The sequence below is a fragment of the Mandrillus leucophaeus genome, unplaced genomic scaffold, assembly GCF_000951045.1.
Source record: "Mandrillus leucophaeus isolate KB7577 unplaced genomic scaffold, Mleu.le_1.0 Scaffold686, whole genome shotgun sequence".
Taxonomy (NCBI): domain Eukaryota; kingdom Metazoa; phylum Chordata; class Mammalia; order Primates; family Cercopithecidae; genus Mandrillus; species Mandrillus leucophaeus.
In genome coordinates, this window is record NW_012107430.1 from 521568 (window position 1) to 539719 (window position 18152).

Sequence of the window (18152 nt, forward strand, 5' to 3'; positions counted from 1 at the left end):
TGGGCGACAGAGCGAGACTCTGTCTCTAAATAAATAAATAAATAAATAAATAAATATTTAAAAAAAAAAACCCACTAGCTACCACAACATTTGCTTTTCTAGGTACAGCCAGGTTCAGTTACTCATTTTTTTTTAAACAGCACCCTTGAAGTTAGTTAAGCTAAGCATTTGACGTAAGGGCAGTATGGATGAAGTAACTAAAACTACAGAGATGGTTGTGGAACACATTTTGCAACTCATTTCCAAGTGAATATTACTATTTTATTTCTATTGTATTGGTTTTCCCTAAATATAAACCTAGTAGAACTCCTCCTAATTAGTTTTGGAGTGTGTCAGAATAACAGTAACTTTTCAGGATTTAACTGAATGGGTATAAGGGTTAAGGACTGAAACCCTCTCACAACTTTTTTGATATTTGTTATTCATGGCTACATGTCCAAAGGTAAGTTTTTTCCTAAACCATCATTAAGATCACTTATTTTTCTTTCTTACAGAAGAGTTGTAACATTTAAAGGCTGTTGATACATCAGCACCCCACTGGAGAGGATGAGGCCTAAGAGCATATCCTCCATCACATGTTTCCTCAGTGCTTGTCATAGGCACCTACCTTGGTGCTTATTACACTGATTTGTATCTTTTGTTTATGCATTATTTCCCCTAGACCCCAACCCTTAGATGAGAATAATCTCCTAACATCAGCGTCGGTGCTGCCATCACCCACCCCCAGGCACTTCAGTGCTGCTTGTTGAATGATTTTCAGTTTTCTCCTCTGCAGACAGAATCCAGAGAGTAAGAGGACCATTATTCTGGGAGGAGCTATCAACATAGAAGCAACTTTATTCTTCTGTTGAATTTCCACTGTCCCTTTCCTCAGTTATTGCCAAGACTAACACTTCATGAAATCATTCCTCATTCTGGAAGAGATACAGTAACTTTTATCCATTTCTACCATATCTAAACAGGAAGATCCATGATTTCTGTTGTACCTTTTTTAAAAATAGTTTTCCACCTAAAATGCTCTTACGCTTTGCTCTGATTAGAAATTTATTGGGCTTATGCATTTCTCCAATTAGTTAAGCCTTAAAAATACAACACATATTTTCTTAAAGTATAAGCTTTTAGAAAATATGAGCTGATTGTTTGACTTCCACTGGCACCAAGCTGAGACGACTTTTTTTTTTTAATAATGCAGATAATTTTATTGTTACTTTCCTTTATTTGGAAATAGAAAGCGAACTGAATTACTTTAACACTGCAGCAAGTAAAGACAATGAACCTTCGAAATTCTGAGGAATTTTTTTAAGTGCCTGCTTTTTCTTCCTTGGTTCTCTTCTACTTTATTCACTCTCCCAGGATGATATAATCACTTCCAGAGACTTTAATTACCTTATCATTCATTTAATTATTGATATATTTATATTTATTTCGAACTTATCTTGCACTTTTTATTTTGGTATTTCATTTTTTCCATTTTTGGTATTTCAGTTTTTCTCTCTTGCATTCTTTTGAACTGACTTTTTTTTTTGCTCAGTCCAATTTTTTCCTTCTGCTAGTCTGGAAATTACAAACTCTATTTTTATCATTTTATGGTTACTCTAGAAATTACAACATCATTTGTCAAACTCTGAAGCTAATCTCTATGCCCTTTCTACTAACATCATTCTAATTACTTCTTTCCTGAATTATATTTTGCTGTTGGAAAATATTATAATTCTATTTTTAATGTGTAAGATATTATCGCTATTATTTCTGTTGCTTTATAGAATTTTTGTTGAGATTTATCCACCTACTTACCATTTAGATCTTCTACTTGTGATCCCTTTCCTTCTGCCTAAATGGAACCTTTTAGAATTTCTGCTGATGCTCTTTTTTTTTATTTGTTTGCCTCTGCTCCATTCTCGTTCTTTTCCTCCCTTTCAAAACTTTTAGAGATATGTCAGCTTTTCTTATGATTCTCTGTGTTTCTCAACTCTCTTTCGCATATTCCTATTTTAGGAATTATGTTTCCTGAATTATTTTCCAGTTCACTAATTCTCACCGTACCTGTATCTAATCTGCAGTTAAATCCGTCCAAAATTAAATTAGACTCTTCCTCTCTATTTCATTTAAACTGTACCACCCTCAGTTTGCCCAGGCATGAAATTTCAGTGGCAACATTGACTTATTTCCCTCATATTGCATATCTGGCTAGTAGCCACATTTTATCAATTTTTCTTGTCAGTTCTCTGTTGTCACGATTCTAATTCAAGTCCTCTCTCCATTTACCTGGATTACATCACTAGCCTTTCCTGTTTCTAATTCCCACCCTGACCCCAAACTATTCTCTGTATCACAACTAAAGTTCCCTTCCAGAGAAACACTTGTTTTCATTTGATTCTTCTGCTCAAAAACATCCAAAGTTCTCCACTACCATGAAAAGAGCTACATTAACAAAGAATCCAAGGCTCCCAGGATGTTGAAATCTAGCACATCCTGTGCTTGAGCCAAATTGGTCACCGCCTGACCTGGTGATTTCTTCTGTCTCTAATATCCTTCCCTCCTGCTCTTTTGCCTCTGTCTCCTTCCTTTTATGCATATATAAATAGTTTTCTTCCTTTAGAGCCCTGTTTAAATGCCACCACTATTTACAAAGCTTTCCCAGTTGCCTAGACAAAAGCACATTCTCCCTTCCTTGTACTTATCTTAATATTCTTCACTCTTTCATGTAATATTTATGTGTGTTATCTCCTTTACTGTAAGTTTTCTAAAGGGAAAATAACATGTCATTCTTTTTTTATTCTTCTCTTCCCACCGATATGCACACAACACTGTAAAAGGTTTTGGAGTAAAGTCAGTCATTCATAAAGCATCCTTTTTGAGTCTCACTCTGTTGCCCAGGCTGGAGTGCAGTGGTACGATCTTTGCTCACTGCAGCCTTGGCTCACTGCAACCTTCAAGCAATTCTCCTGCCTCAGCCTACTGAGTAGCTGGAATTACAGGCACCTGCCACCACACCCGGCTAATTTTTTGTATTTTCAGTAGAGATGGGGGTTTCACCATGTTGGCCAGGTTGGCCTTGAACTCCTAACCTCAGGTGATCTGCCCACCTCGGCCTCCCGAAGTGCTGGGATTATAGGCATGAGCCACACCACACCCAGCCAGGCGCCCCTTTAAAAGAAAATGTAAAAACATATCATAATTTCCTGTTTGGAAAAGGTTTGTTGAAAACATAATTGACATGTGATATGGGTATATAGATACACAAGACTTGGGGCACCTCAGGAAACTACTCTGTGAAAATAAAACACATGTTATGTGCACTGTCAGTACAGGAAACTTAAAAACAGCATGCAGGGATCCATAATATTCATATTATTCATGGAAAACAAGTTTCTATTCCACTCACAGCACAACAGCTTATTTAACTAAAAAAAAAAGTTTTGATTAGCCCTTACTATACCTGGTTTCTCTCTCTTCATGCTGTAAAATTAGGTTGCTATAAAAATTCTCCAATGTGAGCTTGGCTACAGTCACTCTTTCCCGGGTATGGTTGCTCATAGGAAAGGTTGTTGTAGTCCCTGCCGTCATTGCCATAGTAACAGAAACTGAAACAACATAGAAAAACAAATTATTCAGTGGGAAAAAAAGCTATCTTTTATAATAAACTCTGGAACTGTTTAATTTCAACTAAGAAAAATTCTACCTTAACAGTTAACACAGCCAAGTATTTCACATGACAAATAATACAAAGCTAGGGAAGAAAGAAAAGCACTATTTCCAAAGCAAGAGAAATTCATTTTGTGGTGGCAAAACCAGGAGTTAATGACAGCAAAGAAGAACAGGTGGTATTCATATATAATATAGACACATTTATATACAAAGGTCACATTCAACAAGCATTCAAGACAAGAAAAGTTCCATCTATTTTGTCATTTCATTACTAAATAAAATCTGTAAGATAGTGCTAATAGTTATGTCCCTGATAAATGTCAGTCTCCTAAGAGTTAATACAGTTTAGTTAAATAGTAAGAAGTAGCTTCTGCCTTATGAATTCTATGAAACATGAAGTGTTGTATCAAATATGCATATAAACACCAGCCTAAAGCAGTTTTTACATATATTGTAGGGGGAAACTACTTTTAGAAACAGGCCCCTTAGGATGGGGCTCATAGCTGCCCCATCTCATTCTGAATTCTGGGTCATTCCAAAAAGTGCTATAACAAGGTATAATATACTTCTCCAGACTGTGCAGCCCATTGCATTTTCAAATGAAACTCAAATGCCTATAGGAACCAAGAAGGAAACAGAAATGTATGAATGAAGCCAGGTAACAATAGGAAAGCTCTGTGGCCTTAACTGGATGATGGATGTCTGCTTAAAGGCATTCCAGTGCCAACTTTTAGAGATCACTGGGCCACACAATCGAAGTACTGGTTCAAAGGAGATAATCTGGACTATTAGATAAGGAGTGTGGCAAAATGGCTACTTGACGGGGGGAAGACTGAACTCTGGTGTCTGCGGCAGGTGGGCACTGACCCTAAGAGACTTGCCTACCGTGGCCACATCTGGATAAAAAGACTAGAACAGTTCATACATTAAAGAGGCTTTGCTTATCTAGATGAAGATCATAACAGATCAGTCCAAAGACACAGCTTGCCAAGAGTGACCATCCAAAGCATTCTTAGTTGAAAAGTATTCCCCAAACCTGCCACCTATGCCCCAACATCCATCTTGCTTTAATTACATGAAGATACAGAGTCCTGGATGTGGACCTGAAGTGGACTAGATTCCAGGGTTGATGGAATGAACCAAAAGATGTCAAGCAAGTCAAGTATAGGTTGAAAGCAAACAAGTATCTTTGGCAAACTCCCAGTTCTACTGTTGTCCTGTTAGGGGTTTATACCTCAATGTACTGCTTGAGCCTGAGAATCATTATGTCTAAAACTGCATCGATTATTTTGGCATTATAAATTTGTTCCTCTGCTGACTACTTTAAACGAGAAGCTGATCGTGTCACTTGTTTAGAATCAGTCATGGCTCCTCATTGCCTTACTGCAAGTCAAATTAGCTAAACATGATAAATAAGAACAACTCACATTCACTGAGTGTGGTTATATTTCAGGAACTTTATGATATTTTCTTCACTGATTTCCCCTTTTTTTTTCTCCTGAGGATTTAAGATAGAGGCACTTGCCATGCATGATTGCATTTCATCCTCGTAACAGCCCTGCAAAGTAGGGAACTGAAGTTTGGAGCAGTCACACAGCTAGTGTGATGTGGAGTCAGGACTCTAACTTGCTATCCTTATCTGTTGCTTTTAATCTTTTCGATCCTTATCTGATGCTCTTCCTCACCACTCATTCTTTTCCCAACATACCCAGCTCCTTCATGCCTCCAAGCTCTTGCATGGCCTATCCCTAAAGCACTTATATCTACCAGTGATATCCACCACCGTCTCTGCAGGAATCTGCTGATCCCTTATGGCCCAGTTGAGCTGAAATCTTACCGTGGTAACTTCTCTAGCGTGCTCTACCGGAAGAGATATCACATCTCTCATTTTTTTGGTGCATATTCTCTAACATTTGTAGTCAGGTACCGGTGCTTATCACTCCTAAGAAAAATTCAACCCTAACAGTTATTCCACCAAACCAGGAACACCTCCAAGTAAGAACTCTTTCTGATTCATTTTTCAAAACACTGCAACACCACTGCATCTGACTCAGAGTAGCCATGAATGAATGAATGAGACAACCTATTGACTGGGGGGACGGAGGGGGCACAGTAGGAGTAGTTGAAAGAATTAGCCAATAGTAAAGTACTCTACAAAGATTGGCTAATAAGCAACTGTGGAAAAAGAAATGACAGAAGGTAGAAGTCAGAAATTAAAAGATCTAATCCTAGCCTTGTTGCTAAATGATCATATGGTCTTATTCAAATCACCAGAACACCCTTAACTCAAGTCACTTTTCCCGAAACAGGGTTTAAAATATTTGCTCTGCATGGTTCACAGGCCTAGTCTATGGCCATCTGAGATAATACACAGGAAAGCCACAATGGCTTATACAAATGTAAGATACTATTCTAGGCACCTAGTTTAATCTTTGTATTGTGCTAAATGCTTTAATAATAATGAGCATTATTTTTAAAACAATAAATAGTGAAAAATAAACTCAAGAATTATCACAGCCAAGTGATTTTTAAGGATTAAGTTGCTCTTACTGGATTGCTAAGACAATGCTGCCAAATCATTTTTGGAAATTTCAGAATCATTGGGTTCATGTTCTGTGTTTCAGGATCAGATGCAGAAAGGTCAAAGAATGCCAGGCACAGTGGCTCATGCCTCTAATCCCAGCACTTTGTGAGGCCAAAAATCACTTGAGGCCAAGAGTTTGAGACTAGCCTGGGATCTCCTCCTCTCTACATTTTTTTTTTAATTAGCTGCGTGTGGTGGTGCACACCTGTAGTCTCAGCTACTCTGGAGGATGAGGCAGGAAGACTGCTTGAACCCTTGTTCAAGGTTACAATGAGCTGTGATTGCACCACTGCACTGCAGCCTGGAGCTGCAGAGCAAGACCCTGTTTCTAACTGAAAAAAAAAAAAAGAAAAAGGTCAAAGAAGGAAAAGTGAAACAGGGATGGTGCACAGAAAACATCTCTGAAATCAATCATATTTGTTAATTGGGGCTTGGGGTGGGAGAGGAGAGATGGACTGGAAATTGAGGAATTTAAGTAAATTTAAGAAACCCAGACTACACAAAGTTAAATACGTTTCTTACCATAAGATTTCCCAGCACCTTTTTTTTTTTTTTTTTGACAATTTCACTCTGTCGCCCAGGCTGGAATGCAGTGGTGCGATCTCCGCTCACTGCAACCTCCACCTCCCGGGTTTGAGCGATTCTCCCACCTCAGCCTCCCGAGTAGCTGAGATTACAGGTGCACGCTAACGTTTGTATATTTAGTAGATATGGGGTTTCACCAAGTTGGCCAGGCTGGTCTCAAACTCCTGACCTCAAGTGATCTGCCTGTCTTGGCCTCCCAAAGTGCCGGGATTACAGGCATGAGCCACCTTGCCCGGCCTTCCCAGCTTCTTTAATATGCTAACATGCATCCTGAATCCTCAAAAGGAGGACAGGTATACAATTTGCAGTAGTATTCCAGTGAACCTTCCCTAGACATATAAAATTGAAGTTCATGGATACTTTTCTTCAACTGCCTGTTACTTTTTCAACAAATATTTGGAGGGGGGGAACCTTAAAAGTTCCATTAAAGAGCAACACCCTACGATTGTAGAATGATTTCTGACTTGCCTTGTATTTGTTCTAGCAAGCAGATATTAATGAACAGAGAAAACGTCCAGAAGATCTGTAGCTAATAAAAATTTATAAAGTGGTTTGCCACTTTACAAGTTTGCCTTTACAAAAGTTCAAGACCCAACTCTAGTTGTCCAAGGCCTTATATAGTCCTTTCAAAAAATGAATGGTGAAAAACATAAAAAACCTTTTATAATGCCTCTTGAAAAAAGCACAAAGAAATAACACATCACTCACAGAATTATGCTGTTCACAGTTACACTTGCAGAAGTTGGAGAGAAAGATGTATGTTGAACTTGGGGTGTGGCCTTGGAGGGAGCTGACTGCCAAGAGGCCTTGTCGAGCAGGCTGCCCTGCTCAGTCTGCCAAGTGGCAAGGTCTGGCCCTCAGCTGCCAGTGTCTCAAGGCAATCAAATTCTGGAAGCTACTTTATCCTAACAAAGTTCACAAAAGTCAAATATACAAGACAGAATGGCAGTTTATTGATTTACACAGTAAGAAACTGAGTCACAAGAAATTAGGTTCAGAAGATTGCTTGGTGAACATGGCATCAAAACAAAGAGAACTGTTATTCAATTTAAATGTTTAATAGCATCAGGATAAGGTGGAATCTAAAACACACAAGGCTGATGGCTATCTTGCCTAGGCCGCCTATGCCCACTGGAAAGTGGCTGTAGGAGATGGTCTGCTACTGACCAGGCCTTCCCAGAAGGAAGCCAAATTGGGGGGCCAGAGGTGGACAAAACTTTTGAGGAACATTATTGAGCAAAACTTTTGAGGAAATTTTTGTGAAACATAAAGAAGTGTTAGGGAATTCAAAACAATTCCAAACAACAGAAATTATCTGCATTTAACAGTATAAAAATAGGGCCAGGCATGGTGGCACATGTCTGTAGCCCCAGCTACTCGGGAGGCTGAGACCGGAGGGTCATCTGAGCCCGGGAGTTCAAGGCTGTGGTGCACTATGGTGACGCCTATGCATAGCCACTGGACTCCAGCCTGGGTAACAGAGCGAGACTCAGGCTAAAAAACAAAACACCCAACAGTATAGAAATACATATGAGGTCATTTTAGATAAATATTTATGAACCTGAGGTCTTCAAAAAAGAAGGTAAACAGAAGATATGGTTTTTTCCATCACAAAAAGGTGTAATGAGTTTTACTCTAAAATCAGAAGTGGATGTCAAGTAATGAAATATTACTTTTAGACACTATATAATTTATCATGATTACGATGTTCTTTCCATTGTAGTTATACATACGTGTATGCCTTGTTTAAAAACCAAATAAGAGCAAAATCTCCATCTATTTATCTTTGTAATGAAAGCATCATAGTACCTGGCAAAGTGCTGAGCACACAGTAGGCAGTCTGTAAGTGATGGTAACTCAACTCTAATGTTATAGATTTTAAATTATATGTGTGTTTCATATATAATAATTTCATTTGGGTTAAGAAATACAGAATCATTTGGTATTCTATTAGTCTTCAGAAATAAATGTTACTTAAGAAATACATTTGCAGAAAAAACAAAAATTCCACCCTTACTCATGATTATACAGTATCTTTGCAAAGATTAGTTTTAAAAACAAGAAAAATTTATTTCCTTCTTACCAGACACAGACTTCTAAAAATTTAAATTATACAAAACTAAGACGTGATCAAATTATTACAAAGAATGGTCTAGATGACTGGCACTTACTGTATTGCAAATGTATTCCTTTAATGGATTTAACACTGTTCTTTTTGTTTTATTAAAGCCCTTTCTTTGGCCAGAAAAAGAACAGGATACAATTTGCAAGTCTAGAATTCCTGGACTGATAAAAACAACACAAGGTGCCCTTGAATTTCCTGTTCACGTGTGTTTTCTCCAGACTGCTCTATTCATTAAGGGAGACACTACCAATAGTTAAGTCCAACATTCTTTAGTTTATCAAGCCTGGGGGAAAGGAGATAACAAATCTGGCACTCAGGCCATTTATAAATAGATGCGGTATCTCCAACCATTTACCATCAAACTTCTAAAGGAAGAAAATAGAACTGCTTTACCTGGCTGTAAAACAAATTATTTAACTGGTGATTTCACCTTAGTTTTCACATACTGCATTTCAGAGGGAGTACCCTTAATGCTACTATAGTGCCCTGTAGTATAAAAATTCTCCTAAATTCAATTCACTCGTTGCAATCATAATGCCCTAGGCTACAATTAAGTCCTCAGATTGGACACTGTATAAACTGAGTCCCTAACGAAAGGGCAGCCACAGCTTCTTTCCTCTCTGAGGCACAGTCTAAAAAGCAAGAAATTCATAGTCAGGTGAAGGTTCAAATCCCAGCATTAACTTTTACTAATTGTATTATTTTCAACCAACATTTATTGCAGATATATACTATGACGCCTGTATGAAGTGCTGAGAACAAGAAGACTGATAAAACACAGTTCCGGCCCTTAGGGAGTTCATGATCTTATGGAGACACAAAGCAGGGAGAAATCCGTGCTTCAAGACGAAGGGTAATCAAAGGTTTAATAGAGGAGGTGATGCCTGAACTGAATCTTGGAGGGGAAGGGACTATAGTAGGAGTTCACCAGTTAGGTGTACTCAGGGGAGGAAGAGCTGTAAGGCATGAAATACACTGACACACTTAAACATACAGATAGACTGAGTATATGTGGTTGAATGGCAGAAGATGAAGGTAGAAATAAAGACCTTTTCTGTCATGTTAAAAACTTATCCTGAGCATAAATGGCAATCACTCAAGGCTTTTAATTTAGTGAAAACCTTACAGCCATTACAGAACATTTATTGAGTATTTACCCAAGTACCAATAATTCTTCTAAGAATATTACATTCTTAGAAGCATTTAATTCTCCCAACCAGCCCTCAAATCCTATCTGATTTGCACTTCGGATAGATTATGCTGGTACAGGGAGGATGGCCAAAAGGCTGGAAGTCCAGATCAGACTAGAGGAAGTAAATCTGCTCAGGAGGCCTTAATAATGAATAGTCAGGGATTACAACCTGGTAGCCTGCAGACTTACTTTGTTAGGCCTGTACTACAATCTAGAAAGTAGAAGGTTAGAAGGTTTCATACGAAAATCCAGGTTTCTGGTTTCTCCTGAAAAGTCTGATCTGTCCACAATGAGCTCTCATTCCTGCCTGCAAAGAGACAGCTGGAGCAGAGCTGCAGCCAGCCCCTTACAATACAACATCCTACCCGTCCACCAACTCTCCATTCCCGCGTGTCCAGACTCATTCACTTTTTATTACCCACATTTTATTACCCACCTGCTTCCTTTACAGCACATTTGAGATTACAGAATAGTGAGGGCCTAATTAAGATAGTAGCAAAAGTGATGAAGAGAAGCCTCAGTCAGCTGGAAAGACTAAAATCTCTAATTATCTCTAAGTTTCAGATTTGGATGACTGGGTAAATGATGTAAGGACAGAAAGGACATCAGTAAGGACAGAAAGTATAAGAAAAGCTAGTTTAAGGCTAGTTTAAGAAAGTTAGTTTGGCCGGGCGCAGTGGCTCAAGCCTGTAATCCCAGCACTTTGGGAGGCCGAGGCGGGTGGATCACGAGGGTCAGGAGATCGAGACCATCCTGGCTAACATGGTGAAACCCTATCTCTACTAAAAATACAAAAAACTAGCCGGGCAAGGTGGCGGGCGCCTGTAGTCCCAGCTACTTGGAGGCTGAGGCAGGAGAATGGCGTGAACCCGGGAGGCGGAGCTTGCAGTCTCAGGATCCACATTTCTAAAGTGGAGATCATAAATGCCAGCCTTATAGGGTTAATATGACACTTTGATGGTGGCAGAGCACAGGATGAAAGGCCAGATTGCCTGGATCTGATTTTTGGTCCAGCCATTCAGTAGCTCTGTGACTTTAGGCAAATTAAACTTTAAATTTTCTGTGTGTCAGTTTCCTGTTAAATAAATATAATAATAGCCAACTTGTGTGCATGCTTATTACGGTAATATAAGACTTAAAAGAATTCTAAAAGTACTTGTAAAAGGACTGAGATATGTCATGTGTTTGATAAACCAATAAAAAAGGGGAAAATATTTTTAAAGTATCTCCTGGCACATATTAATGCTCAAAAATTATTATTTTCTTCCCTTCGCTGCTCAATCTTCCTGCTCATCCCTCCTGCCTTGGGCTGCTGCCATTGTAAGTTAGTTTGTAAATTTAATCTCTAATAGATATTCCCTCTCTCTTCTGATCTTAGCCTACTTCTTTGATAAATTAGATTGCTTTTAATGGAGAGGGGAGAGAAATGTATCAAAAAGAAATATTTAAAGTAAAAAAAGAACTCTTGTTAGAAGCCTTACTAGAAGTTAGTAGTGACTTAGGGTAGAACTAGAGGTAGAAGTGTTCCAGGGAAGAGCTAACGCTTTCTCTCACAAAAGAGTGATTCTCATGAGGCAACACACACCAATTGATTAATAATCTCTTTACTGTGTCTGCTGTTAATAGCTTTTGTTTTTATTTAACGTGGCCCTTTCCATGTGGCGTATGCCCTGATCATTAGACTAGAGGCACGCATTTCATAAACAGACACACTTGTCTTTGCTCCTTCTGTGAATCAGAAGGTTGGTGATGATGGCACAGTGGTGCTGAACTCAACATTAGCATTCTTATTTTCAAAATTGTTTTAGAAATACACAGTTTTCCTATGCACAAAAATATGGTTCAGTGGTTGAGTACCTGAAAGCTTATTTGGCTATAGTAATGTTGTTCATGGCAGAATACCTAAGTTTATTGGTCCAAATAATTACTAAAAATTCCTCTGAACTTTTTTTTTTTAACTCGCAATGAGAAGGGAAAGTGTTTATAAACCAAATGTAAACAATTAAACTACAACGTAAATTTACCAAAGCAGCAATTTTATTTAAAATTCTATTTACCGATCTTAATGTTTAACGTATCACCCTGTCTTTCTCAAAAACATTAAGAAGCAGTCTATTCTTGTAATATTTACAAAATGTAATTGTTCTATTGCTGTATGCCTATCTAGTAGTGCATTAGATTTTGTCTGCAAAAAAATGTTCAGCTGAATCAAGTCATAGTTAACTTTAAAAAATTACCTCAGCAGAAATGCCATATAACTTCAAATATTTATAATCTAGCACTACAATGGGAAAAAAAAAATCAATGCCAACTTTTAGATAGTCGGGGCATCCCTAAAAGAATTTTAAATCAGTTTCTATTACTGGCACACACATGAGCACATACAGAAAAGTACTTTCCTTGATTGACATAAAAGAGAGAAAAAAAAGCTACAATTTGCAAGAAGGGGGAGTAAATGGCAGGGGGGAGGGAGATGACGGGTAATGAAGGTGAGGGGGGACCAGAGTGAGTATGTCAACATTATTTGTAAAGGAGGAAATATTCAGAGGTAAAACAAAATGAAAACAACTGGGAAAAAACAAAATTATAAATATATGCATATAAAATGACATATATTTATGTTATTCATATTTCATTATAAAAAATATAGAGGGAAATTTATAGAATTTATAAAGATGAGAATTAAGTAGCCTAGGGAAACTTTTGGAGAGCATGAGAGCATGCTGTGGGGACAGACAGATATTACAGTGATCTAGAGAATCTAGGGCCAGCAGGTTTAAACTATGGCTCTGAATTGTGGGTTTGGATGAGTGAGATGATAGCTAGTACACCCAGAAGGATCTATCCTTCCCTTTGCTTTGGCAGCTGAGCCATGCTTCCATCTATCAATACATCCAGTAACCCAATATCATGAGTTTTCTTCTATATTTTTCACTTCTGTTATAAAGAATATGGGTCAGTAAAAAGTAAGATGAATGATTTTTTAAATAGGGGAACTTAAAGTTTAAAATAAATGTATGCTTTAAAATGTTAATTTTAAAGACATAAATTTAGAAATGGAAAAATAATCCTGTTCACGAAAGTAGCAAGGAGGAGGAGATGGAATACAACATTCATAAAATATGTAAGAATAATCTTGGCTGCGCGCAGTGGCTCATATCTGTAATCCTACCACTTTGGGAGGCTGAAGCAGGTGGTTCACTTGAAGTCAGGAGTTCGAGACCAGCCTGGTCAACATGGCGAAACCCCATCTCTACTAAAAATACAGAAAAATTAGCTGGGCATGGTGGTGCACACTGGTAGTCCCAGCTACTCGGGAGGCTGAGGCACAAGAATCACTTGAACCCAGGAGGCAGAGGTTGCAGTGAGCCAAGATCGCGCCACTGCACTCCTGCCTGGGTGACAGAGTGAGACTCTGTCTCAAACAAAACAAAACCAAACTTTGATTTTAAAAAGTCTTGGCTTCTAATGAGGCAACGTAATCATAGATTATGGGAAGATGAGAAGAGGAGAAGACATTCAATTAATAGTATTGGAACAACTGGGTATCCATTTGGGGAAAAAAATCAAGTCAGGCATTCATTTCATTCCAGAATGCAAAATAAATTGCAAATGGTTCAAAAGGACAAACATAAAAATTAAAGGAAGGAAAGAATGAAGGAAGGAGGGGAAAAAATTAAAGTTTAAAAAAATTAAACTTCAAAAAAATTAGAGGAAAACATAGATAACCTTCAGAAGGAATGAGCTTTCTTAAAAGGAAATCATCACAATGAAAACTTGTGCTACATTTCATTCTACAAAAATGTGTAATATACATATGTATATACTGTGTATCAAACAAGATTTAAAAAATAATTTGGAGAAAAACACTGTAAAATAACAATGTCAGTTATAAGTATATCTAAAAGCGCCCAGATGCAGTGGCTCATGCCTCTAATCCCAGCACTCTGAGAGGCTGAGACAAGTGGATCTCTTGAGGTCAGGAGTTTGAGACCAGCCTGGGCAACATGGCAAAACACTGTCTCTACTAAAAATACAAAACAAAAATTAGCCAGGTGTGATGGCATGCGTCCGTAGTCCCAGCTACTCGGGAGGCTGAGGCAGGAGAATTGCTTGAGCCTGGGAGGCGGAGGTTGCAATGAGCAAAGATATAGCACGCACCACTGCACTCCAGCCTGGGAGACAGAGTGAAAGTCCATCTCAAAAACAAACAAACAAACAAACAAAAACCAAAGTATATCTAAAAGCATATATTTAAAATACATATATATTTATCAAGTAAGCTCATACATAGCTTTTTTAATATTAAAGTTGTAAGGAGACAATAAAGACCCTAATAAATGGATAAATAACACTGTTTGACAATAAATAGGAATAGTTTAAAACACATGAAAAATGTTCAATTTTACCAGTAAAGCAAAGACAAAGAAACTTTAAAATTATGCAATATGTTCCCTATATGAAAGTAGTCACCATACAAGGGGAAAACACCCCCTTAGTGAGGTCTAGTCTGTTAGGAGGTACCTTTCTGTCCACGCTATGCATTTGTGTTAGCTGGCAGAGATGTGACCCTTTCTAACAGGGAATATGGTAATTTATACCAAGAACCATAGAGATTTTTTTTATTTTTTGACATAATTCCAACTTTAGGAGTCTATCCTATGGAAATAACCAAAATTCCTGCAATGATTTTTTTTTAAATCAGAGCATTATTTAAAATAGCAAACAACTTAAACCAAATGTTTAAAATTAAATGAAATGATTGATGGAATGATGATAGTATAAAACACCACAGCACTGAAGAAAATTTTCCCTGCAAATTTTAACATGAAGAATAATGTTAAGTAAATAAGCAAGACACAAAGTTGTATTTTCAAGTACAATATGAACTCAACTATACAAACACGGGAGAGGAAGTTAAATTGTGACGAACAAACAGTGTGAAATTATGGATGATTTAAATTTTGTCTTTTATCACATTTTGAATTTTCCAAATTTTCAATAATAGGAAAACAACCATTTTATAATCAGAGAGAAAACATTTAAGAGTGATCCTGGGAGAGTGCTGCACGTTTAGGGGCGGGGGGAAAGGGGAATCAAGTTGCACTTTTCAGCACTCAGAGGTGGTTTTTCAGGTACCTCAGTATTCGAATTTTGTTTCCTATAAACCAAATTCTTAGTTCTGCTTTAGTGGAGGATTACAAAGAACAGCAAAAAAAAAAAAAAAAAAAAAAAAAAGCTGGATGTCATGGAACAAAACGAAAGACAAATGAGAAGAATAATAAAGAGAATTTTGAAGAAGTTTTCCAGTCATATCTTACACGTGGACTTTTAGAGCAACCATTTTTTGGTGACTTATACCTACCTGGGCATATTTACGTAGGCTCAAACTATCACTGTCTTCTCAAATAGCTTTTCCAGTGGTGACTAGAAAGGCCCATATCAAAACCAAAAAGCAGGACTGCACAACTCCTAGCTAAATTATCTTCAAGTCTTATTTAAGGTAAAGGAAGTACTCCTTCAAACTCATACAAACGAGAGAGACAAAATGAATGTTCCAGCTTTAAGGAAGATGCCCACTCCCTTTTACTCTTTCCTTGCCTGTTTTAAGGGAGACAACGCCTGATTCAAAACATCAGTATGCCCAAAATGCATATTTGGAGCTAAAAAGTGAAGGTTTGGTGTGACCAGAGAACAACTGATGAATGGACAAGGCAGGAAAAGGATGAGTGGTGAGAGGCGGGGACACCCTGGCAAAGGGAAGGGGAGAAGCAAGCTTGGGAAGCAGCCCGCACACATAAACCTATACAAAGCTTGGGCAGCTCTGAACACTTGCTTTTCATTTTCTTAAAAGTAAACTTTGAATAGGAACGAGAGAGAGAGAGTGAGGCAGACAGACCAACCAGACACTTGCACACACAATAAACTTGAAAAACAGACTGAGTTTAAGTGAGTATGTAAAATATAAATTTCAAATATAAACTCAAATTTTAATTTTCCCATTCATTCAAAACATTCAAAGCTTCTGCATCACTGAACAGCTTCAGGAGAGAGTTGCAAGCATTTCTCAGTTGTACCAATTCCTTTTTTATTTCTTAATTTTAATTTTTAAATTGCTGTGTTATTTTGTTTGCTGTTCCTTTTCAAATGAAAACCACCCCCTGAAAGAAATCAGACCAATGTTTTAACAACGTAAGAGCCAGAAGCAGCAGTCCTTTGGGGGTACAAAAATTAGACAAGACTAAAATTAAAATATGGTATCACGAAGCTTACAATTTTAAGACCTAAGTAGCTATGAGCTATGTTTGGTTATTTTGAGTCATTTAAACTCTCCCAAGAGACTTTTTTGACCATCACAACTGACCAAAAAAAACTGTTCCCAACTAAAAGCAGACATACCATGTGGCTCATCAGACTCAGATATTGTGTTAAACACACAGACCATTTGACTTCCGCAACCATGAGAAAACAGAGAAGGCATCCATCTCATTAAGATACCAGAATGCAAAAAAACTTTGAGGCAGGAAAGAAATTTTTATGTGGTAATGACCTTTATCATTAATACCTGAACAGCTTACTACCTAAGCAATGAACAGGACCACACTATTTTATTGACTTGTGATCTTTAGAACACAATTCTGGATTATTGGGCAAACAAATCTAGGAGAGGGAAAAAATACCTAAAATGGAATAAAAAGTAAAGTGTAGAGTTGGTTGTCATCAAGGATATCCTGTAATTCAAGTCAGCACGCTGGCAAACACTCCCATAAATCAGCTTATAAGTTCAATTCTATTTAGCAACTTTCTAGACTTTACTACAGGTCTAAGATTGCAAATTTAGTTCATCAAGAGGCAAGGCTGGTAAAATCACAAAACTTGAACTCAATTTCAATTACAGAAGGTGGTCACCATTAAGTGATGTACAGACCATCTTATCTGTCATTAAGTGAGACAGATTATATTATCTAGTCCATCTCCCTCATTTTACAGAAGTGAAGCCCAAAGACATTTAGCTATTTAGTGGAAAAGCTTGGATTAGACCATGTCACTTAACCTTCAGGTAAAGCTCCCGTTCTAGCTGAGAGTCCACAGTGCAGTGACCACTCCAGGACACTGTACTGCCCCTGCAGCAAAGTTGGATATCAGAACATTAATAGCCAGGGCTGAGTCCTGGATTATGTAGCATCTAATAGGCCTAACATTGATGTCCATATCTAACACTAAGTCACTGCTTCCTATCTTACAATTACTGATCTGTGGATCAAACAACTGGCTTCTGCCTGCCTTCTTTGGATGACCAAAGAATGACAATTTTATCCCAAACTTTCTGGAAACCAAAATATTATGACTGAAGGTTTCTTAAAAGCTATTAAGATTTCAATTACAGAAGTTGATCACCATTCAGTAATGTAGATTTAGCCTGGGACTGTACCTCTAAATATGTATTTGACTCTACCTCTAAATATATATTTAGCTGTATGCCCCAAAGTTAGGGTCTCAAAATCTTATACAGTGTATGAGGTCATGGGAACTCCTTGTTCAGGACCCTTAGCATGAGGGCAACCTAAGTGTACATGTATTCAGATCTCTGGAATATGCCATAGGTAGTAAAGAATAGAGGGGAAAAAAAGATTTCTAAAATATAAAAATGCACTATTTTCTTTCCAAACTGGATATCTTCTGCCCCATATATAAAAATAAAATGTTTCATGTAAAAATATCCATAAGTATACAAATTGCAAAGTGAAAGTGACCTCACAATCCTACCTCCCATAATATCCAGTTTTAACTGTTGAGTGAGAGACTGGAGTTACACTCCCTGGATTTAAATTCTGGCTCTGCCACTTACGAACTGTGAGAACTCTCAGGGTGTCAGTGTTCTTATCTACAAAACAGAGATAACGACAGCATATGAAAATTAATAACTAATGTTTATTGAGTGTTTTATAAAGCATAGGCATTGTTCTAAGCACTTAAAAGATATTAACTAATTTTAATCAAGTGACTGATATGTGTGA

The 18152-nt window shown here is 37.6% G+C and overlaps 1 protein-coding gene across 1 annotated transcript in view; it reads right to left on the bottom strand.

Moving 5' to 3' along the window:
* Nucleotides 1-18152, bottom strand: part of STK38L (serine/threonine kinase 38 like) — a 79318-nt gene that overhangs the window by 23568 nt on the left and 37598 nt on the right. The window contains exon 2 of the mRNA XM_012002403.1: nt 3440-3584. Coding sequence (XP_011857793.1) covers nt 3440-3573 — 134 coding nt within the window. The 5' untranslated portion in view covers nt 3574-3584. The remainder of the gene's footprint in view (nt 1-3439; nt 3585-18152) is intronic.